This window comes from Hibiscus syriacus, unplaced genomic scaffold, assembly GCF_006381635.1.
Source record: "Hibiscus syriacus cultivar Baekdansim isolate YM2019G1 unplaced genomic scaffold, ASM638163v2 tig00110393_pilon, whole genome shotgun sequence".
NCBI lineage: Eukaryota > Viridiplantae > Streptophyta > Magnoliopsida > Malvales > Malvaceae > Hibiscus > Hibiscus syriacus.
In genome coordinates, this window is record NW_024062721.1 from 363,410 (window position 1) to 389,155 (window position 25,746).

Consider the following 25,746-nt stretch of genomic DNA (forward strand, 5'->3'; position numbering starts at 1 on the left):
TACTAAACAGACGAGCTGCGAAACTAAAACCTGTTGCCGGATTGGGAAGGATGTCGTTGGATATAGGAACGGATGTCGCCGGAGAGAGTGATAGATGGAGATGGAATGAGTTGCGATTTAGAGATTTAGTTTATGATTTCAGTGTTATATACCCAAAATTTCAGTGTTGTGATTTACAGACATATGCCCTACCGGATTTACAGATTCTCGTTGCGATTTACGGATTATCGTTGCGATTTACGGATTATCGTTGCGATTTACAGATTCTCGTTGCGATTTACGGATTATCGTTGCGATTTACGGATACGCGTTGCGATATACGGATACGCATTGCGATTTACCCATACGCGTTGCGATTTACGGATACACGTTGCGATTTACGGATACGCGTTGCGATTTATGTGTTCGCGTTGCGATTTTCATATTCGCGATTTTGGAAAATCGCAATGCGAATTTGTACTATCGCATTGCGATTTTCAAGAATCGCGTTGCGATTTTGGAAACTGATTTGCGATTCTGGGGATCGCGTTGCGATTTTTATTTCGCGTTGCGATTTTATTGGTCATTTTGGCAAATCCAAAAAAAGTTGGTTAAAATCGTATATTATAACTTTTTTTTGGTCACTGAGGCGATTTTCTCTAATTGCAGATATCAAATTAAAAAGAAAATAATCAAACTACACCATATAAAAACACGTACGGTCTCCCCTGACCTTCCTTTTTCTCTATAGTCATGGCTTCTTCATCCACGCAAAAATTTGACACCCTACTTTCCACAACCAACTATACTTCTTCCCGGAGAACGCCTTCGATCTCTTCTTCTTCTTCTTCTTCGTCTTCGTCTTCATCAGCAACACTGTCATCTTCACTTGGATCCTCGCATTTTCAAGATGATTCTCCTCTCAGTCCAGCGGCTCCAGTTCGGTTTTCAGGCGTACCGTTTTCTTGGGAACGTTTACCTGGTATCCCCAAGAAGCTTCAAAACCACAAGAAGAACGAATCCATCAAGTTGCTTCCATTGCCACCTCCGGCTACTCCACCAACCTCCAGGAAGAACATATTGGGAAATTTGTTATCCCGGAAGAAAACTTCCACCGCCGCCGCTGCTGCTGAGAGTTTCCGAAAGGACCCATTTTTCTCGGCATTGGTTGAATGTTCCAAGGATGACGACAACGACAATGACGAGGATGATAGCAAACTGTGGAGAGCAGCAGGGGCTAAGGTTACAAGGAGTATCAGTGAGAGGTTCGGGTTCATTAACCTTTATTGTAAAAGTTGTTCAGTTTCAGAATCAATAGTCTATCTCCCGAGGGCAAGTAGCAGAACAGCTAATTATGGCCTAATTAATCGTCGTTCCCGTTAAATGCAACACCCATTTGTTATCAGTCACTTACTGGGATTACTTAATCATGGTGCTGAAAAAACAAAAAAGATAGCTTACATTTGTTTTTTGTTTTTGTCTTTTGTATGCAATATGAGGAGAATGATCGATGATGATGTGTTCAAGGCTGAAACTCATCTGTAATGTTGCATGTGATGTTTAATGAGAATATGAGTGAAGATTACATTACTCCATGTGGGAGTAATATATTGGACCACCCCTGATCCATCTTAATTTTTCGTAAAGTTAAGCGGTGATTCTGTATCTATCACCTTCTTTATTATTATCCATTTGTTCTCTGCTACCTGCACAGTTGCATATAGTTTACTCTACTATTAATACTATAAATGTACACTCATTATCTTTCTTGTAAAATTTCAGTTTTATGAGATTTAGTTGACTTGTGAACTTCAAGGAATTAAGTTACAGCTGAATTGATACAAGGTTCAGAACAAAATTTGGTTACGGTATTCGATTCTTTACTAGAAGTATTAAGTTTGTTGAGAATGGCAACTAGCTAGACTTAGTTGGCTTATCGGTGAAGAATTAATTCAAGCAGATCAATCCTTTTTTAATACCCTGTTTAATTCACTTAGTTAAATATATCATTTCAAGTGAAAAACTGGGAATTTTAATCGTATTTTTACCATTTATATAAAGTCAAATTCAGTTCAACATCATCGTATAATGATGGATGATGATTGATCTCTCTCGCAAAAAAATGTTGGCATGAAAGAGTAACTTATGCGGGTTTAATTACTGAAAATGTGTATTAGAGATCCATGTCTAATATTAAATGCCATATATGCTTGTTTCATTAATATATGTGAATAAGATGGTTACGTCTTTACAAGATTCGACAATCGTTTACGCATGATACCAGACATAGATATCTTGCGTTTCAAGTATCATGGACACCCACAGCATGCATATACTGTCACATATAATGTATAAAAGGAATAATAAATTCGGCAGCAAACGCGAACTTAATTAGCAACCCTCCTTTCAATGTGGGTTTTGCTTTTCCGGAAGTAAATTAATGAAAGAGTGTCATGATTAAATTATATCACCTCACTAAAATAAATACAAATCATTTTATTTCTCATCATTCAGTTCATATGCTTGATTCATTTTTACTAACAATTGCCTAAAAGCTCAATACAAATATAAACTTCAACTTGTAAATCAAAAGGAAGCTTATAGATTGGTTAAAGTATTAAGACTTTTGAGATGATTTAAACTGTGTATGACATTAACCATTAATTTTCATTTATAGAAGATATGTATCTGTTTCTTGATTGCCATCAAAGATGGATGATTTCAGCAAAGAACATGGATCTAAATTACCACCTCTCCACCTTGTAAACATCAATGCAAAAGATACAAGCACAAAATTGATCTTCACACACCTACAACAAATCCCATTGGTCATTTTGCATTAAATTCTATTATATCGAACACAAAATTGACGACTCGTTACAAATGGATAACCAAATACCAGGAGAGTAAAGTGTGAAGTATATAAAACAATAAACTCATTCTGTTCTTGCATTTCTCCCACCTTTTGTACTAACTACCTCACACAATCGGCATGGCAATGTGTCAAGGCTCGCTGCACGGGCCTTTGCATAGTTACCTAATACACCACATCTTCTCCAGGCATGGTACTCTGCATAAGCTACAGGATCATTGGCAAGGGCTTTCACGTAGGAAGCCAATTCTTCCATGGAGCTAAACTTGGTTCCATCTATGCTTGAATGTGGAGGGACAAAGTCCAGCACATTGGGAGCTCCAAAATATATAGGTACTGCACCAGAGTCCAGAGTGTAATATAGCTTCTCGGTCACATAGCTCTCTGTAACGGTATTTTCAATTGCGAGGACGAATTTGTAATGAGACATAGCACAATGTAAATGGTCCCACCACTTTGGGTTATTGGGATCATTTGCACACTCAGGGTAGAAGGAAAGGGCCATGTCTAAACCACCAACATTGTGCCGGCATTTGCCAAAGGAGTGATGAGGCAGCAACTAGAGAAGACTCTTAGCAAGCTGGTTTCTTCGAGAAAGGCAACGTGATGAAGACCAATAAACAAGTGTATTCTAGAAATACATTTAAAGAAGAAGAAGAAAAAAACCCTAATGTGATTACAACCATGTATTTATCTAAGGGGATTATTGAGGTGAGGCATGAACGAAGAAATATAAGCCAGCTACTCACATTGTTATTTTCTGATGATATGTGATAATTTCAACCATTATGAAAGAGAGCACCAGCATAAGTTGACTGAACATCATCTTTTGCATGGTAACTGATGAATATATCCTCCCGACCTGAATGCTTCCTGCCAGCCTCAAGGTCCATGTACACACGAAGTGGATCTCCACTATGCCTCTAAACAAAAAGAAAAGAAGACTATTTCAATTGATGCTGGAAAATAATAATCAAGGTTGGATGTATAATTATCTTAACAAAAAGAAACAGGAAACCAAAACATCCATGCGAAGCTATTCTACTGGTTGATTATTGTAACAAGCCAAGGTGAACATCTTTCTAGTTCTGTTGACTAATATTTTTGCTGAGCAAGAGCACGAGCATGAAAAAGAGTAAGGCAAAACCAAGGACATCAATTATAGAGGATAAAGAACAATAAGTCAAAAGGACTTAACTGATGCTTGGCTGAAGAAAAACCAAGGTGAAAGATCACTTCTATCTCTCTTGCATCTTTTCATATGGTAAGGTCCTTCCAACAAAGGACCTCTGGTTTGTTACAATATTCAAGAAGATAATGAATAACATGAGACACTAGTTCAGCCTTTGGTAGGAGCAGAACTAGCTTTAATCGGCAGGAATTTCAAAAATGTGATGAATTATATCTTGTATGTTTTTAGATGTCCTCCCCTTCATCGAAAGGAATGCTTCTGACAATTGTTTTCTCTAACAAGATACCAAGAAGATTCTTTGGACAATATTTCTGTAGACTAATTATTTTGAATCAAAAGGGGGAAATAAACTACCATGGTCATGTAACGACCCAAATTTTGAGTCAATGTTGGCGCGTTAGCTCGAGCTTCGATAATCACGGATTATATGTTCGTTTGAGTTTGTGCACCAAGTATTGTACTTATTTGGTTATGGATTGGGTCAAAAGTGGAGCAAAAAGGAGATTTTTAAATAAAGGTGATAAGAGGAAAGACCTATAGTGTGATTAAACCATTTCTGCTTAAAGTGTGCAGAATTTTGTTGTCTTTTACTCCGGTTATTTGGGACAATGGCTGAATATATGTCATCATCCTCTCTAATTAATCTCCAGACCCTTTTTTCTCGTTCACCTTCATCTTCTCTCTTGAGTTTGAAGCCTTTCTAAAGTATATATCTTTTTAAAAGTAATTGCCCCTTCCATATCCACCAAGGTAATATTCTTCTTCCTCTTTCTGTGAGCTCCAAGATGAGCTGATTCCAGTTACTCAACGTTTGATGCCTATATGCAGCTTTTTCAAACAACTTGTAATTATGCAACTCTTTGATAACAACTATAACTTGTGCATATGCAACTATCCTTCGAACAACAACAATCATTTTGTGGATAACTCAACTTAGTGTGTGGTAATTTATTTTATCTGATATGTTAATGATTTGTCTAGCTTATGATTTATAATCTGATGCTATTAAGCTTATTTTCCATTATGTGTCTGCTAAAAGGTAATAACATAGCTTTGTGGTAAGAGTCTAAGGTATACTCCAATGTGCGTGTCAAGTCAATGTTATATGCCTTCAACACTTGTGCCATGTTTATGCTTAACTTGCCTGCATAACTCATTTCATGTTTGTATATGTTGAGTGGTGTGTATTATTGAGCTTTTTAAAGCAAGTGTTAAAATTATTACTCCTCATAGGTAGTTAAACTTTGATCATGTTCAAGTCAGGGCATCGACTTATTCAAGGGAGTTCCAATAGATTATATCTCTGAGTACTTATTTGCTTTAGTTGTGCATGTATTATTTGTATAACCCTTGCTTAGTGATTTGTGTTTGTAAACTCATTTGGTTTTTCTCATTAATTTTTGGAACTCTACTTTTGCAAACTATTTTAATTTGTATGTTTTATCAGTTATCATAAATTGTTTGATTTTGAGAAATTATTTTATTTGTGGGTCCCTCTTATGACCCGAATGTGACAATGTGCCCATTAGATATTTCAAGTCGAATTTGGGGTGTTACAATTTATGTGGCATACGAGATAATATAACTTTTTTTCCAAGACGCATTGTCTTGGTTACAAAGGTCTCAATGATCTACATGCTCCTTGAAGAACAAACTAATTACTAGAAAGATAATGCATCATAAAGGTTACATTATAGAATACAAGAATCTTATATAGTGAATTCCCTCAAAACGGATTCTTGCGAACATAATTCTCAACATTATAAGATTATGCATGGAATGTGCTAGAGAACCTTGTTTGGTTACTATCAACAGAGATGTTCTTAGGATGAGTTTCCATGGCTCTTATTCAAGATGCAACTGAGTTTACTAATAAAAGACATATTTTTGTCCCTTGCTTCTCTTTACAGACCTAACTCAAAACACCCTCTTAGCAACCAAAATTCAATGAAGCAAGATGATGGGGTCTCCTATATCATAAAAGAAAGATTCTCATATTAACAAATTAATTTGAACAATGTTTTGAACAATGTTCATGCATAATGATTTATCTATTGCTCAAATTAACAAATGGTTAAGCGAGAGAAGAGATCCTTGACACAACAAAAAGTAAAATCTCCTTGGTTAAATCGTTGCAATCTATCCAATTGGTTACCAAAGTTGGTCTTACTAACAAAATAAAATTCCCCCATGTTCCCAAACATCTTGTTCACAGCAGGCAACAGCTAATTACTAAAAGACTTTACTTCACTGATATTGTGATGAACTACACACAACATCTTCTTGTGATATGAATTCAAAGAATATCTCAGCTTTAAATCCACAAATCAAGTAGATCAGATGGAATCTTAACCAAATAGCCATTTCAACTCCATGACTTCAACTTTAATCAAGCAAATAAATCAGAATGTTTTATATTCCATTACTGCAACCAAGCCAAAGGCAAAAAATAAAATTATCTGCAATGGAGGGGTTGAGGTCTCGAACAAAAGGGCATAATATGACAAGAAAAAGAACAATCCCCAAGTTTCAAAAGGTACATAGAGCAGCAGCTAATGTCCCTTTGGATTGAACATAAATATCCCCATAAAACAGCAGTTACTATAACCCTAAGTGGGGTTATAGAGCAGTTACTATAACCTAAGGGTATGTTTAGTTAGGGGACGTAGATTCTATTTGTGAGATTCTCATAGAAATGGAATCCACATTTTCCCATTTGATTAATCGGAAATGTCATTTCCGGTAATCTTACATTATTAATAGTGAATTTTTTGGGGTATATTACCGGGAATGTCATTACCTTCATTTCCTTACGTATTGTTAGATTACCGGCGTTTTGGACTAAAATGCACTTAAAAAAATTTCTTTCAAAAATATCTTAATTCTGTCATTAAATAATAAAAATTCTACAAAAATTAAATTACAAATTTATCCTTAAACTATTTTAGATTTACAAAAAAAATCTATAATTAAAATTTTATATGAAATTCAAGGGTTAAAATAAAATTTTACCCTTTCATTAAGTATTTTTATATTTTTAATTTTGTAAAAAATTATATAAATTTTATGAATTTAAAATTTTTAAAGAAAATATATAATATTTTTCAACTTGTTAAAAAACAAATATATAATAAAGACAATTTGATCAAATATACATTCCAATAATTTTTTATTCTTTTAACCAAACACGGTAATCTTACATTCCTGCTAAACCAACCAAACAAAAAATACAACATTCCCAGTAATCCTATTCCCTGATAATCTTTTATTCCCACTGATAATCTTACATTCCGTTAACCAAATACACCCTAAGTTCATTTTCATGAAGTACCTATATCCAATACTCATGTCTGAAACATATTCAGATATGGGTACGAGGATATAACCTCCAAGCTCCTCCAAATACATTGAAAAGTTAGAAAAGATCAAACATACCCATCTCCAGCAGTTACTAGTATCCAACGCTCACACCGTAGCCCAAGTAACATGGCTACAAGTTGTTCTCGTAAGACCAAAATGTTCCGTGTTGTTGCAACCACTCAAAAGGTTTTGACCAGAAATAGCTTGTTCCTTGTAAAAAAATTGTCATCACATTGATCATAAAGACCTAAATTCTACATATAATACAATAAATAAAATGAAGAAACATGAATGTCTGATACCATTATCATTTACTGGCTATCAAACATCATATGTATCTAAAGTGATCATAAGTAGAGTGTAAAGTAACTTAAACCATGTATCATGCGATCTCCAAAACTATTTCCCCAGTTGGTTAACCAGAAAAAGAAAATGAGCGAGAGAATCAATAGGAATCTAAAAACTTTATTAATTAATAATCTATATGATCAAATGAACTGTAAACCATATAAGGGGAAAAGGAAATATGAAGATCAAAATAGACAGAGGCTTTAATGCGAGCAAACATTTGAATCATTCTCAGCTGAAGTCTTTCAATCTTTTTTTCAGCACGTCCATCGATTTCTTCCGTGAATTTGTTTTTGTATTTCTGGTTGAAAGGCTCCCAAAGATCCCATCTGCTGAGTCCTTGAATTTTTCGATGATGCTAGCCACTTTCTTATTATCCAAAGCATTGTAGGATTTCTCCCGTATTACAAGATTCGTGAAATTCTCCGGCTGGCTGCTGGACAAAAGGTTTATCAACTGCCGGGCTTCTATCAAGCAACTTCGAAAACTACCTTCCTTGTATATCTCACTCAGGCCAGTGCTGTCAAACCTCTCATCAGCAAAATTCTCTAACACCTGTAGATCATGGTTGATTACCATGACAGCATTGGCATTAAACCTCTTGACACTATCAGTGAGAAATGCAGCAACCATAGAATTGGAAATATGCTCAAGTGCCCCACAACCAACTCTGTACAATGCATCCAATGGCAGAATTTGCAGTGCTGTTGAGAAAACACTGTCAAGGTAAAAGACCACCTCATTCATATACTCACTGTTGTTTTGGGATATCTCTTCAGAAGTCCAGTTTATATTTTCCGTAAGTGCCAAGAATCATCCAACTTACTATTTACCAATTTCACGAGAGCCAGATAAGCTGCATCTCTTGAAGCTTTTAAGACTGCCTTGGCAGTCAAACTGGCCTGAGGCCTCTCAACTGATCGAACCGGAATCCCACAGAGTTGGGCAGCATGTTGAAGGAAAAAGTCACAAGCTCTTTCAAGAAATGTTATATTTGCAGCAATCTGCATGGCTTGAGATACAGCAATGCCATCACTCTGAACTGTAGTCAGTACAACTTCATTAAGCACATCAATCAAGAGCTTGTCCAAATACTTTCTTGCTGCATCATAAAAATTGGAATTAACTCCAAAAGACAAGTAATCAACCGAGCCTTTGATGAATGATCGCACAATGCAGCAGCAATCAGGCACCATTAAGGAAAATGGTGCAATATATGGAAATGCTGGCATTACATCTGAAGTCTGAAGACGAAATGCCAAAACATTACTCTCATAGTCAGAATCCTTCTTTATTACCATCTGCTTATAGGAATCATTAGAAATAACATTAACAATTTGCTGACGGCACTCTTCAAGAAGAAGCTCGTGGTATTTGTCTCGGCTATTATCCAAGGCCTCAAGAATTGAACCCACTTTATACCCATACTGCCTAAGAGTTGCCCCAAGAAGTGTAATATAATCCTTCACCAAGAGAAGATGTGTTGCAGAATCCATATGAGAATATTGTTCTTCCAAAACTGATGCCACTGTTGCAACAGTTGTATCCCACATTGTCTCAACTTGATCAGCAGACAACAAGCCTCCACAAGTCCTTAAGACCCTGTCTTCCACAATAAAGTAGCCTGCAATTTGAGCTAAGTAGGTTTGATATGATTCAACAAATGGTATTGAGGAAGATATTTGCAAGTCTGAATTGAGTTGTAATAAACGATTTTTGTAATAATATTCACGAAATTGCTCTTGGGTTCCAAGGCAGGAATGGATGTGATATGCTCGATAGAGAGGAGTAAGATCAAACTTCAAAACAGAATCTTCATCAAGCTCTTCAACATCTAATGAATAAGCCGTATCTCCTAAGCCAGAAATGTTCAGTTCCTCGGCTTTTCTTTGTCGTTCAAGCATTTCCTCGTCTCTCTGGCGTAGTGATGCAGCATGACCTATTGCTGTCTGTCCAATATCCTTGGCAGACCTCCTAATGTGAGCTAGCCATTCATTAAAGTCTGCAGTCACTTTCTTTTCAATATGTGCTTTTATTATAGGAATATTCTTCCGAATCATTATTTTGATTGCATTTACAGGAATATTCTGCAAGTAGTTTGTCTCAATCAAATCCACAGTCTTCAATGCCAGGAAAAACTGGCCTGCTGAAAGGTAAGTATTGCATTTGACACAGAGCTCCAAGACCTCAATACAAATCTTGGATTTCTTAATAGCTTCAGTAACATTTTTCTTAATTGAAAAAGATTCCAGAAGCTCTTCAAGTTTCTCCAAAATAGCACCCCCGACCTCCTGCAACTTAAAATTATCACTAGAAAGATCACTTTTAAGCTCTTCGGCATCAACCAAGACACCCCGCAGCTCATCAACGGCGAGAATGAAGTCCTCATAGTGAGTCTTGCAGAGCTCCTCAATTTCAACTTCTTTCTTTTTCACAACATGCTTCAGCTGGTGAACAAGCGCCTCAGGCCGCCCCATTTCAAAGGCCCGTCGAACAAGAGGACCCAAATCATCCCCATTCCCAATCATAGTGGCAACTACCGAGTCTTCCCCTGCATCCCCATTCCCCATAGCACCTCTCCTCTTGGGTTTCGATTCCATCGTTCAATAAACAATCCAAACAAACACTACAAACAAAAATATTCCCAAAAAATGCAAAAAGACAAGCCAAACCCAAACACAATCAGAAAGCATAAAAGGTTTACATAGAGTAGATAATAAATTCTATGCTTTTATGACCAGAAAATAACAAAAACAACATAAATTCGAAAGTTAATGCAGGGTTTAAGGAACATAGGCAAAGGCACAAAACAATGAACTAGAGCTGTAACTAAAGAAACTAAATACCCTAATTATGCAAAAGAAAAAGTGTTACTCGTACCTGAAAAAGAAGGGGAAGAGTGCTGGATCCCAGTTTGGTGAAGTTAAGAAATTTGGTGGGTTGAAAGTTGAAAGGTAAAGGTGGGGTTTTTCGCTTTTCTTGCAAGCTTCGTCGGATTAAGAAAAGCGCTACAGATACCAGATGGAAAAGGAAAATCGTCGTCTCCTTTTCTGTCGCTTTCTTTTCCTTGTTTTATCTTTGGTTGGATAAAATTGGAAATTTTGAAATGGGGGATGGGTTTAATATTGGGTTATTGACCACTAAATTATTTTTATCATTAATATTTTAATTTTATCAATTAAATCATTTAACTGTTTAATTGTGTTTAATTAAACCACTAATTGTTAATGAATAATGACAATTAAAAAAATTAACATAATTATACATTTAGCTTTTAATGTTAATATATTCTATCAATTTAGTTCTAATTTTAATAAATTAAGTAAATTTTTTTCCAATCAAATGATCATACTTATCACCATTTGATTGGAAAAAAAAAAACTAAATTGCAAAGAAGGAATTTTAGAGAGGTTGTGATAAATTGAACCTAGATAGCAAGGAAGGAAGAAGCACGCCAATACCACTAGGCTCTCTTCACCATTTGTGTTAAATAATACATAATAAAATATATATTGATATATAGTTAATGTCACCTCAAAATGTAAATTTAATATATATATAAACTAAATTTGATTTTTTTACCTTTATAATTTAATGATTATATATGATTTTAAATTGAGTATTTTTAATTTAATTAATATTTTTATTGTTTATTAAATACAAAATGTATAAAAATATAAATGAATCAATTTATATTCAAAATGTGGTAATCATTTATGTTTTTTTATATTTTATTATTTTGTATAAATTAATATTAAAAATATATTAATATTTTAACAAAAATATTTAAATATATGGATAAAAATATATTTATATAAATATATATTTGTATTTAAATGTATATTTATTTATATATTTTAATATTTTTTAAAAATATTTTTTATTCATATATTTAAATGAATTTAAATAAAAATATATATTTATATGAATATATTTTTATTCATATATTTAAATCTTTTTTAAAATATAAATATATTTTAAATATTATGTTATACAATAAAATAAATTATACAAAAAATATTAAAGATTCGTATATTTATATTTAAATTAAATCATTTATAATTTTATGCATTTTATATTTAATAAACAATAAAATTATTAATTAAAATTAAAATTACTAATTTAAAATCATATATATAATCATTAAATTATAAATGTAAAAAGAAAAATGAAATATCAAATTTAGTTTAAAAATATACATATTTTAAATTTACAGTTTGAGGTGGCATTAATTATAGTATCAATATATATTTTATTGAGTTTTTTTTACACAAATAGTTAAGATAGTCCAGTGGTATTAGCGTGCTTCATCCATACGATTGAATCCTCATAGCCCCACTAAAATTCTTTTTTTTTTTTGTGTAATTTAATTTTCTTCCAATCAAATGGTGACACATGTCATCATACGATGGGATAGAATATTTATTTAATTAATTAAATCATGATCATGTATTGACACATGTCAGTTATAGATTAAATGATTAATTTATTAAATTAAATTTAAACTAATACTAAATTGATAGAATATTTAAACACTAAAGACTAAATGTATAATTATGATAATTTTTTTAACTGTTACGTTAGCATTTCCATTAATCATTAACAACTAATGGCTTAATTGAATTATCTGTCCAGCTCAGTTGGTAGAGCGCAAGGCTCTTAACCTTGTAGTCGTGGGATCGAGTCTCACGGTGGGCAATTCATAATTGTCGGAGGTCTTCCACGGAAGTTGCTCTCAACCTAGCGTTGGGAGCCATCCTACTACCTTACCTCCCCCTTACCCCATTACATATGGGAATATAGTCAACTAATTTTTAACTAATGTCTTAATTGAACACAATTTAATAGTTAAGTGGTTTGATTGACAAGATTACAATATCAATGGTAAAAGTAACAAGATTAAATAATTTAGTGGTCAATGGTATTGTTTACCCTTTAATATTTCTATATTTTTTATAAATATGAGCCCATTTTAATTTTTTCTTCATAATTATAATTCAATATAAATTTATATTTTTTATACAAATATAAATTTACTATTTGAAAATATATTATAAATTAATCCAATGACATCCAATTAATCATAACTTTGTGTTGTATATACCATAATGTTAAATTAGTATGAAATGAGGATTAATTCCATTTGAGCTCGAATTCAATGAGAAATCGGTTAAATGATTCAAATATCATTTTCAAATATCAAAATAACATATATTCTCGATAAGGTAAATTATATTAATGATTATTGAAGTTTTAAGATGTTTTCATTTTATTTATTCAACTTTAAAATTTATTTTATAATTATTATATTTTAATTTGTTTACATTATAGTCATTATCATTAATTGTCGTTAAGAAATATCAACGTGACACATTAAAAAAGTTTTCCTAAAAAATGGTTTTAAGTTTACGATCATCGTCAATATCAAATTTTCAATGAACGAAATGATCGTCGATAAAAGCTTAATTGTGTGAAAGATCCATTTGACCAAAAGATTAATATAGTTTGATTTTCAATATGATCCAACAAGTTGATAGTGACAAATCAAAAGATTTTAACTTTTAATTTCAATTAAGATTTACTTAGATCCGTAGAGATTGAAAAAAATTTAGACGTGTTTGATCCAAAGGAAATAAAATGGTGAAAAGAAGATAAGTAGTTTCGTGATTATTTTACCATATAAGTTACAAACAACAATGGAAACGATAATAAAATGAGACAACAATCTAATTGAAACTAAAAGCTAAAACTTTTTGATATACTATTGTTAATTATCAATTCAATTTGAAATTGAGTTGTGTAACTTGTGTTAATATGTTGGAAAAACAAAGTCTTCCCATTGTTGAAATTGATAGATGATTGCTCCGTTCATCGAAAACTTATTTTTTTATTATGTCTGTCAATTTAGAAAATTATAGATGTTTGGGGAAGAAAACTCCACATCAACATTTTGTAAATGGCAATGACAGTAATAAAATCGAATTAAAAGTTTGATGATTATAATATAAATTTTAAAAAATCGATGATCAAAATGAAAATATCCTTAAATAACACCATTTTAATCGTAACCCGCCATTGTAATAATCGATTAATGTAAGTTTAAGATAATTAATGACCATAATTCAATATGTCTATATTATCACAAATTCACATTCTTCTAATTATCTTAATTAATCAAATTTCAACTATAATTAAATTTAAAACCAAACTGGAAAATTCACAATCTTCTAATGATCTTAATTAATCAATTAGTCCATATTGGACCCTCACGGTTTAGGATTTGATTAATTAGTTAACCACTAACCCAAAATGCGAACCTGTTTATTGGGTTGGACTTAATACAATATTTGGTCTAACAACATGTAGTTGTTGTGTTATGCTCATATCTTACAACCCACATTATTTTAATGGACTGTGTTCGTTTATCTGAAAGTTATATTTCTAATTCCAGCCATATTGGTTTTCTTTTTGGACTTGTATATTAAATAATAAATTGGGTAAAGTACATAAATAACCCCCCAGCTATAAGGTATTGCTTTATTAAATCTCTTAACTATTAAAAGTTACAAAATGATCTTTTGGCTATGGAATGTTGCTTTTTTAAGCCCCTCAACTATTAGAAGTTATAAAATGATCACCAAACTATTCACTTATGTTACAAACTCGTCATTTTTCATTAAAAAAATTGTGATTGTCTAAGCTGGACGCAAGGGCGGATGCACCAAACTCCCACAGGGGCCAAGTGCATCCCCATTATTTTGGGAAAATTGTTAAATTTAGCTTAATGTGTTAAGAAAAAAAATAAGAAAAATGCATACACGTTGTTTTTAAGAAAAGAAAATTAAAATTTTGGGCTCCCATGCTTAAATTTCTGGATCTGCCACTGGCTGGACGTTAACATGACGAATGAGATATAATATTTGTTTGAGATTCTGAATCAAATTTTATCACATCACAATTAGTAGGTTGACCTTAAGCTCATAATATTGTCATCTTTTAACGGAAATGGACAAGCTTGGTACATAATAAATAGTCAGGTGGCTATTTTATAACTTTTAATTGTCAAGTGACTCAATAAAGTAACATTATATAATCGGATGACCATTTTACAGCTTTTAATAGTCGGAGGACTTAATAAAGCATTATCTTATTGATAAATGCTTAATTTAGTTAATATTTTACTTTTAAATTACTCTTCAATCATTGGTTTTCGTGGCTTATTTGTTCGTTTTAATTCATTTTCTGTATAGGACATCATATTCTGGAAATTGTACTAAAAGAAAAGAATTCTACAGTTTTTTTCGGAATCGAAGCTGGATTAGTAGGCATTAAACATCCGACGATATGATGACGTCAGCACCTTCTATAAGATCCAGTCAGCGTTTCTAGAAGCACGAATGGATTGGCCGCACGTTTCTGGAATACAGATTTGGATTAATCTCAAGTTTTAGGATAATATTTTAAACATTATATTTTATTTCTGTTTTAGATATTTTAGTTTAAATAGATGTTAGTATTTCAATCAAGATTTAGGATATTATTTTAAATAGTATTTTATTTTATATTTGTTTTAGGTATTTTAGTTTAAATAGTTTTAAGTATTTTAATTAGGATTTAAGATGTTATTTTAGGAATTATCTTTAGCTTGTTTTTAGGAATTTAAAGGCTATAAATACCCTCTCAGGGTAAGCCTAGAAACATATCTCTATCATCTAAGAATTAAATATTTTCTCTCTATTTTTTGTATACTTCTTTTATTTTCCTTTAAATTTTGTTTTCATATATGCTAAGTATGATTGTGGTCTTGCTTAGCTAATTTTCTTTTAAGCCGAAGGCTCAATTCCAAACATGAGAATTGTAAGACACTTAAATCGATTAAGATTTTTCTCTCTGTTTTCTGAGCTTACTTTTCAAATCAAAACGATTTTCCAAACCTAAAGTTGACTTTGGTCTGGATGTTGTTATGGTTAACGTTAGAAGAAGGATTGACTTATTAAAGCACATTCAACTTTCCGAGAACACGCTTAGCAAAATTGTTTGCTAAGAGGAAACCGAGATCGGAATCAGTTATTGTTGAAACAACATAATTCGAGTCGGCAACAAAAAATTGTCCTTGTAAGCCGACGTGAATTTTGGAGTAAATATTTGTTTCGATGATCTAAGGAATTTGAGACAAAGCTGAAGTCTGAGACAGTTTTTACCATAAATTTTCTTTATACCAATTTATTTATTTTATTTATTTATTATTTAATTTTCATCTTATTATACTTCTTTAAATAATTTAAAACTCCCTTTTATCTTTATTACTATTTCTAAATCATTATTTATTATTTTATTATTTTCCTTTTTTTTATTCTATCTTTTCAATCTCATCTGGAATTCTATATTCTTTTAAAATCAAGAAAAAGTTTTACTAAATCAGAAACACCACAATCCATGTGGATTGACTCTGCTTCTCTATACTACTTTTTCTTTCTATTTATTAAGAAGTCAGAATTATTTTGATAGTAAAACGGGGGTTATTACTTATAGTCGAGGGACTATTTGTGTACTTTATCATAATTAATCTTACTTTTAAAATAAATGAAAGGTCAGTGCTTAATAAAATACACCTTAAAAGTCAAAGATTCATTTAAGCGTGAAAAGGTATAAAAAAAATCTATACCTAAAATAAAGTAACAAATAATTTAATGAATTAAAACGTAAGGAAGAAAAAAGTAAGTAGTCGTGCTCAAATACATAAGAATCACGCGGGAAGCATTGCTTGAGAATTAAACTTGGTGCAACATTACACGTGTCTAGTCCGTAAGCCAAACACCAAAAATAATATAAAAATGGGATACACTTTTTGCATTAATTAAGGAGCAGATAAGATCTCCACTTCGTTTCCAGGTAAAAAGCCAAAATGTTGCTTCCATAATCCATATCCGACGAGGGACACGAAAGCAAAGCCGATTATTGTTCTTTTATCTATTGTTTTTATACAACTTCAATATATCTTTATTATCAATCAATGCATTGGTTAGCATTTCTAGCAATTAATTTTATTTTATTATCGTCATAATTAAAAATATAAATATAAAAATAATTAATTTAAAATATAAAAACTGAATTTATATATATATTTTTTGAATAACTGAATTTGTAACTTATATATAATACTACAAAGTTTGATAGCATACTTTCCAATGCATAGTGGTGAATAAAACTTGACTCGACTCGAAAAATCAATTTATTTTTATTCGATTCAAATCGAGAAAACTCAACTCGAGTTAGCTTCGAGTTGTAATTTCATAAATTCGACTCAACTCGAAAAAATTTTAAGTTTAAATCGAATTGTAAAATACAACTCGAATAACTCAAAATATTTAGTAATTAGTCGATTGATTTTCAAGTTTGAGTCGAATCCCTTGGCTCTGTATGATATATGTATATCACATATGAAAAAAATATATGAAGAAATACATATGTATTGTATATGATTATAAAAAATCATTTAAATTAAAATCAAATAATATTATCATATTATAAATATTTTTAATTAAATTTAAAAATAAATTCAAAAAATCGTCTCGACTCGAATTAAATTTTATATACGCAGCTCGACTTAAAAAAATTCAAATCAACTTTAAATTATTAAACATGATTAATCAACTCAAATAACTCAAAATTTTTTACTAACTTAACTCATCAAACTTTCACCCTAATTACGTCCACCGCCATATGATCAGACATATGATCTGTTTTTAAAAGTAAAATATGAGTTTATTTGTAAATATTAGATCATCGTCTTACTCTGATATATAAATCTGAACGTTGATAAGTTGATTTTTTAATTAATACGAGACGATTATTAGATAATATATATTTAAATTTATCAATGAATGTCTGTACATTTTTATAATTATTATATTTAAATATGATATCTTAAAAAATAATAATTATTTTAAATACTAAAATCACTTAATTCATATAAATAAATTAAATTTAATGTTATCATTAAACATTACCAACCATATATTAGATTTTCTCTTTCTTATGGTTTACTAACGTGGGATAGTGGATGATATAATTTGTTCAATTTGTATATTGTTTTGATAAGCTAAATTTATATTTTTATCTATTACCAAATATTATATTTTTGTTGTGTATAATATTAGGGTGTAGATTTTGCATAAGAAAATATGATAGATTTATCACATTTTGTGCTATTGACGATGGTTAATAATTAAAACGTAATCGAGATACTAGCATTAGCGCGTTACTTTAATTTTGAACGGTTTAATTATGGAGTAAGTTATTTTTTAAAAATAATAATAGTAATTATTTTTTGAACAAATAAAAAATAAATACAATAAGAATATATGGTTTTCTAAAAAAAGAAGAGCATATAAAATTTAAAATAAATTAATACTATGAATCGATTATTTTCATCAAAATCATCAAAAAGTATAAATTAATTATTGGATAACGAGAATTAATTATACAGAAAATTAATAAAATCTAATCAAACATTTCAGAAAAATAAAAGGGTAAACCACAGAATTGGTATATTTCGTTTGAGTTTTTATAATTTTTTTCCTCACTAAATTCAAAAACATAGTATTTGATCACTTTCGTTTCGTTTTAATTAAGATGTGATCACTTGAGATTAACAATCGTTAAATCTTGAATGATTTGTTGATGTGGCACGATAAATATATAAAATTAAAATTACATCATTTCCAAGTAGATAATATGTGGATTAAGTTTTGGTCACTTTCCTTTCATATTTGTATACTTTTTCTCACCAAATTCAAAAACATAAGTTTTGGTCACTTACGTTTTTGTTTTATTAAATTTTGATCATTTGTGTTATCGTTGTATTAAGGTTTGGTCACTTGGACGTTGAATGTCATTAGTTTGATGAAGTGACCCGTTAGTGAAAAAGTTTAATTTTATTTTAACCCTCACACTTTAAATAAAATACTGATTATGGGTCTTTTTACAAATTAAAATTAGTTTAGGGGTAACATTTTAATTTATCAAAATTTTCATAATATTATCCCCAACCCCATTGTTGTTCATCTTCTCACTGCTTCTTCTTCATACATATTTGCTCCATTTGCCTTCTTTCAAGGACTCATACTGCATTTAAAGAATAATGCAAGATTTCCAACTTCTGATAACAAATAATAACACCACAAGTTTATATAAAAATGATAGGGTGGACATCTAAAGATACAATGAAGTTGTGTAATTTCAGTTATACAAACTAACATTTAATTTACAAATATTGAGATTACAAAATGCCAAATCTAATAATAAACCAGAAGATAAATCAATGGATCCAAATAACTCGATAACTGGATATCACTATTCGTGATGATTTTCCCTTGAGAAAATGCATCCGATGAAACATAATCAATATATACAAGCAACTCGATAACTGGATCAGTGAATTCATCTACTAAACTCAATCTAAAATCCATGATATTCAACGTCGAATCTTTGTTTTTGCTCAAGAACAAACAATTTTCTAATTCTAGATCCCTATGAACAATGTTCACCTTATGAATCAATGCTAACCCATGTGGCCTATGCGATCTATTCAACCACTACCATCGTGCCGGCCTTCAAGTATCTTATTTCCTAAATGATTCGATCAAAAACTCATCACTGGACAAAACTCCAGTATTAAGTGATTGTTGGTTTAATATTCATAAACGTCATGGAGGTTGGTCACGTTCGGATACAACGAAACGTTCTTGATGATCTTTTGCATCACGAGATTTCATTGGTCAACAGCGCGTCAAAGATGGAAACCTAGTATCATGTCATCAATAACGCCGCCATTGAATAAGCTATAATTTTCTCGCCTCGAGGGAGTGAATTCTCTGCATTTTTCACGATCACTTATTTTTATATATTTTCTTACAACCCTAACCTTAATGCTATCCATAAACTAATTTGAATTTACAAAAAAAAAACTCATAATTAGTATTCTGTCTAAATTTTAGGGGTTAAAATAAAAATTAAATCATTTTACTAACGGGTTGCGTCATCAAACTAACGTCATTCAACGTTCAAGAGACCAAAACTTAATAAAACAAATAATGTGAGTGACCAAAACTTATGTTTTTTGAATTTGGAGAGCAAAAATGTATAAATATGAAAGGAAAGTGACCAAAACTTAGTTCACATATTATCTACGTGTAAAAGTTATAATTTTAATTTTATATATTTACCGTATCATGTCATCAAATTGTTAAAGGTTTAACAACAGTTAATCTCAACTTTTTAGGAAAGTAATTCAAACCAAATATTAAACGTATTGAATTTCAATTTAAGCTCAATTTGACTGTTGAAAATAAAACGGAAAGAAAACGGGAAACTTAGAGGAAATATTTGGAAATTTTAACATTTTTCATATTATATCACCGATCAACCCATGCATTTTGAATGTACTAATGGAAACGGAATCAACTTTGTTCACTTTAAACGATTTAATTTCCATAAATTTAATCATTAATCAGAACTTAATTACCGGTTATGGATGTTAAGTATCTTAGACAATCTTCTAATTTTAATTGTTATGTATGGATAAGAGAATTTTTAGATCAATGTCACGTACAATAGTTTACTTATTATTTTGAAAAATAACGATCCAGCTCAGTTGGTAGAGCACAAAGTTCTTAACCTTAAGGTCGTGGGATCTAGTCCTATGGAGGGCATTTCATAATTCAGAGATCTCCTACGGAAGATGCTCTCAATCTAGTGTTGGGACATCCTACTATCTTATCTCCCACTTACCCCATTACATATGGGAACAAGGGACATCCATTTTATATCGAAAACGATTTATTTATTCAAACAAGTTGGCCATTAATACGTCCAGTTCCGGTTCCCAAATCAGACGTTGGGAAGTCCGTGTCCAAACTGCGTCGTTTGGTAACAGCAAGTGGTCATTTTTCTACACGTGCTTTTACTGGCAATTACCGGGAAACTTTACACACTGTTATGACAAAAGAACGGGAGGTGGGGACCGTGGGGTATTTTTTTCCAAGTCATTTCTTCTCAAACGCTATAAGTATCAGATCCTCATAGACCTACAGCCCTTCTTCTCTTCTTCGTCCTCCCTTCTTTCCGGCGAAATCGCCGGTCATTTACTCTCTAAGTTTCGCCGGATAATTCATTTTAGAGACATTTTTTGAGTTCTGGAGGTTCGTTTTTATTTTTTTTAAAGCTAATATATTTTTTTGCGCGGGGGTTAAGTTTTTTTTTGTTACTTCATGTTTTGGATGAGCTTCAGATCTGTTTTTTTTTCTTTCGGTGGATTAATTTACAGTATTTCGTTTTTCATGCTCTTTGTAGGTTTCTTATTGGTATGCATCTTCATGCTTTTCCCATTGATATTTTTTATAAAATATTGATATTTTTTTTCTTATAGTCAAATATACAATTAAAAAAATGTAAACATCACGATCAATTTTTCTAATTTTATGAAAATATTTTGTGTGCGTAATTTCAAATCCACATTTTAGGGGCTGTTTGTTTATTTAATAATGATTAAGTGCTGAATGAATTAAATGTCGAATGATTCATGTATAAATTAGTTTTGAATGTAACATGTTATTTGATAATAACTCTAAATCATTCGGAATGTTTTTATGCTGAATCATTCAGTACTGTTTTATTGAATTAAGATATTAGAAACAAACGTTTCCAAACAAACAACCCCTTATTTATAATATAGATGGTTGGGGGTTAGTTGTTGTAAATTTCCTTTATTTTTCAACCATCTTGGTAATATAATGAACAAGAGTTTCGATTTATTCATCCCTGTTGAATAGGATTTTTCATGTCATTAGCATTTCAGATTTTCAGTGTCTCTATCAAAGCATGTTTCTTTGCTATTCTTAAGGGGTTTGTACTTTGTTGTTTATCCTAAACATTTGGGTTCTAATCCTTTGTATCTTTTGTCTAAACTGTAGATCTCTTATTCTGAAACTCGCAAGCTTCGTTTTTGATCAATGGAGATAAAGAAAATGGACGGGGCTAAAGTGACGGGTCTTAGAAATGTGAGCTCAACTTGCTCGATCTCCGAAACAGAAGACTATGATCTCTCACGCCTCCTTGATAAGCCAAGGCTTAACATCGAGAGGCAAAGATCATTTGATGAGAGATCGCTGGGTGAGCTCTCTAATGCTCTATCTAGAGGAGCTCATGACAATTACGAGAGCACGCACTCCCCTGGCTGGAGGTCCGGTTTCAATACCCCGGCCTCATCGACTAGAAACTCCTTTGAACCGCACCCCATGGTGGCTGAAGCATGGGAAGCTCTCAGGAGATCTTTGGTGTATTTCAGAGGTCAACCAGTTGGGTACCATTGCAGCATATGACCATGCTTCCGAGGAAGTTTTGAACTATGATCAGGTAAGATTTAAAGATATTCAAATTGTTGTTGCATATGTATGGAATTGTAAACTACGTTCCTGACTCCTGACATTTATTATTGCTTATAGTGAGTGTTAGTTATTCAATCTAAAGCTAATTGTTAATTATAGAATGTTTAAACCTGAATATATAAGTTCACAGCAAACTATAAAGCTTAGTTGAATGTAGTATAACATCATTTAATAGTAAATACCTTGATCCAAGTTGGATGACTTTGATTAGGTAAAACTTCAAGTCAAACATTATATGAATTGAACTTTACCTTGAATAGAGATTTCTGATTGCTAAAAGTGGGTTTGATAAGTTAAAAGATATTTGTTGTTATTTTTTAATACTGAAAATCCATTACCATTCAGTTAGTTGAAACATTGAAATCCTCAAAGACTGTTTCGTTTGGATTTTTTGTCAGGTTTTTGTTCGAGACTTTGTACCCAGTGCTCTGGCTTTTCTGATGAATGGAGAGCCTGAGATCGTTAAGAACTTTCTCTTGAAGACTCTTCAGCTTCAAGGGTGGGAGAAAAGAATAGATAGATTCAAGCTAGGGGAAGGTGTAATGCCAGCTAGCTTCAAAGTTCTCCATGATCCTGTACGTAAATCGGATACAATTATTGCAGATTTTGGAGAGAGTGCAATTGGAAGAGTTGCTCCAGTTGATTCTGGATTCTGGTGGATCATTCTGCTCCGTGCATATACAAAATCTACAGGGGATTTATCTCTAGCTGAAACACCTGAATGTCAAAAGGGGATGAGGCTCATACTTACTCTTTGTCTATCAGAAGGATTCGATACATTCCCAACCCTACTTTGTGCTGATGGATGCTCTATGGTTGATCGAAGAATGGTAAGCTATCCGTCTAGTCTTTCTTTTTCCTTTTTCTGTTGTGCATGTATATGTTATTGCCTGTTCATACATTTATGTCCACTGATTTTATACAACCAGATATCTTGGCTGTTTTGAACATAAATAAGTTTTCATGCTCTGGTTCTGGGTTCATGTCTATTTCTATTAAGATCTAGTTAGTCTGTTTTTTCACTAATGAATGTGATGCTAAGATTCCAAGTAAATGTTCACAAGATCTCGAAAGTGTGGTGCTATTCCTTTGTAGCAGAGATTTAAAGGATAGTACATGATAGATTAGGGTTGAGTAGCGGAAAACAAGCTATGGATACCAATTATTGACCATTCCTGAAGCAGTTTGCTAGACCGTTATATGATAGGGCAGACAAGAACGATGTAGGTTTAGGTGGTAATCAAGTGATGCAGATTTTGATTATCTTTATTTTATTACGCTAAAGATGAATTATCTGTTTCAGAAATGCAAACCATTTAGGGAAATGGTTCTTTTCGATGATCAGATCCATATTAATTGCTAGTGAATTTATCCTGTGAGGGTCCACCTTGCTTCTCATCATTGGAGGAAATATCTGTTAATAGATGCATGTTTATTTTGTATTGTGAGATAAAAACATGATCTTTTTTTTCCGGCATTGACAGGGTATTTATGGTTACCTATTGAAATTCAAGCACTTTTCTTTATGGCATTGAGGTGTGCTCTATCATTGCTGAAGCATGATGCAGAAGGCAAAGAATGCATTGAAAGGATTGTGAAGCGTTTACACGCTTTGAGTTATCACATGCGGAGTTACTTTTGGCTTGACTTCCAACAACTAAACGATATTTATAGATATAAAACCGAGGAGTATTCTCACACTGCGGTAAATAAATTTAATGTTATTCCTGATTCCATCCCAGACTGGGTATTTGATTTTATGCCAACACGTGGTGGCTACTTTATCGGCAATGTTAGTCCTGCAAGGATGGATTTTAGATGGTTTTGTTTGGGCAACTGTATAGCAAATTCTATCTTCTCTTGCAACTCCGGAGCAATCAATGGCTATAATGGACCTTATTGAGGAGCGTTGGGATGAGCTTGTTGGAGAATGCCACTAAAAATAGCTTATCCTGCAATAGAAAGTCACGAATGGCGAATCGTAACTGGTTGTGACCCGAAGAACACGAGATGGAGTTATCACAATGGAGGATCTTGGCCAGGTAAGGCCTTTTCTTTCTAATCTATCTTCACTTCAGTGCTTTTGATCATATGAGAAAGGATATTCATATTTGTTATTAAACAGAAATTTACTGGTGCCATCTTCTAAAACTATGAAGCCACAAAGTTATTGTATTTAGATGATTATGTCAAACGCACATTACGCAAATCCAAAGACATGTAATACATATAAAAGAATGATTATCCAAAAAATTCAAACTGATGAACATGAACATTACTGTTTGTTGTATTTGTAAATTGCCCTTTTCCATAATCCTGCAATTAATTTCTCCCTATTTTGCATGCAGTGCTTTTGTGGTTGCTGACAGCTGCTTGCATAAAAACGGGAAGGCCTCAAATTGCAAGACGTGCAATTGACCTTGCCGAGACACGGCTGTTGAAAGACGGCTGGCCGGAGTATTATGACGGCAAACTCGGGAGATTTATCGGTAAACAGGCAAGGAAGTTTCAGACATGGTCAATAGCAGGATATTTAGTGGCAAAAATGATGCTGGAGGATCCATCGCACTTGGGGATGATTTCTTTGGAGGAGGACAAACAAATGAAGCCATTGATAAAGAGATCATCATCTTGGACCTGCTAAACCTCTGCAGTATCAGGACGAGTCTTGCTTCTTAACGTTACGTTTTTTAAGTCGTGAAAATAGTGACAAGAAGAAAAGAAGTCATTTTTGCAGCCATGGCTGATGGCTCTTGCATTGTTTTCCATTTCAAGTATACACTAAAAGGAATTAAGTTTCGCAGATGCCATATCTATATGTATCGAATTACCTGGAAATACTTTTCATTTATTGATTTCAAGCATGCAATTTTACTTTTTATCAATTTTATTATTGTTTTATCTCTCTCTGTCTTTGACCGTGAATGTATATCTCCGTGTAAAAAGTAAGAAACTTCAAGCTTCTCATTGGATTTTGACAAAGAGGAAAGCATATTTTGAAGGCATGTTATTGGCATGTATGGAGAACTAAAATATCCAACAGCAACAGTTTGGTGAAACCGGCAGAATACGAGGTGGTGGAAGATAGAGACAAGTTTGAAGAAAGCGAGTTTGTTCTCCACCTACCACAAAAATAAGAGTATTGGGGGGGACCAATTTCAATTCCTAGCAAAACGCCAAAACGTCGTGGGAATCCCAAGGCTCTAAGCCACTACTTTCGACCTTACAGATCCTTCAATGGCTACATTGATTCCCCAAGCACAAAATTTCGAGCTTGGGTTGACACAATTATCATAAAGTGTAATAAATATGTCGAATCTAATTAGTTCAACACCAACTGATACCAATTAGTGGTTAAACACCGAATGTTTAAAGAATTATACTTGAGTTTCACAAACACTATAAGAGGTTTAAACATTTTAATTTTTCTCTCTAGTTCTTAGAATGATTCAACAACAGGTCATAAATATTCGTGGAAGATGAAGAAGATAATTTCAATCTTCCTTTTCAAGGGGAAAAATGAGCAAAATTAACAAGGACTTAAGAAG

At 32.3% G+C, this 25,746-nt stretch overlaps 2 protein-coding genes and 2 pseudogenes across 2 annotated transcripts; 2 read left to right on the forward strand and 2 right to left on the reverse strand.

The window, feature by feature from the left end:
• Positions 1-732: 732 nt before the first annotated feature.
• LOC120123504 (probable serine/threonine-protein kinase DDB_G0278665) lies at positions 733-1,362 on the forward strand. Its single transcript, XM_039142379.1, has one exon. It carries the CDS (start codon positions 733-735, stop codon positions 1,360-1,362), a length of 630 nt encoding a protein of 209 aa, XP_038998310.1.
• Positions 1,363-2,698: 1,336 nt separating this feature from the next.
• Positions 2,699-4,241, reverse strand: LOC120123481 (annotated as a pseudogene).
• Positions 4,242-7,912: 3,671 nt separating this feature from the next.
• Positions 7,913-10,779, reverse strand: LOC120123399 (exocyst complex component SEC15A-like). Its single transcript, XM_039142299.1, is given in 3 exon segments — positions 7,913-8,566; positions 8,569-10,377; positions 10,632-10,779. Coding segments are annotated over 2 exon segments (2,367 nt in total). The 5' UTR covers positions 10,352-10,377; positions 10,632-10,779; the 3' UTR covers positions 7,913-7,982.
• Positions 10,780-20,846: 10,067 nt separating this feature from the next.
• LOC120123400 lies at positions 20,847-25,006 on the forward strand (annotated as a pseudogene).
• The last annotated feature ends 740 nt before the right edge of the window (positions 25,007-25,746 follow it).

Excerpts from the sequence above, each read along its gene's own strand:
- LOC120123504 (XM_039142379.1), top strand. The coding sequence starts at position 733 with ATGGCTTCTTCATCCACGCAAAAATTTGACACCCTACTTTCCACAACC.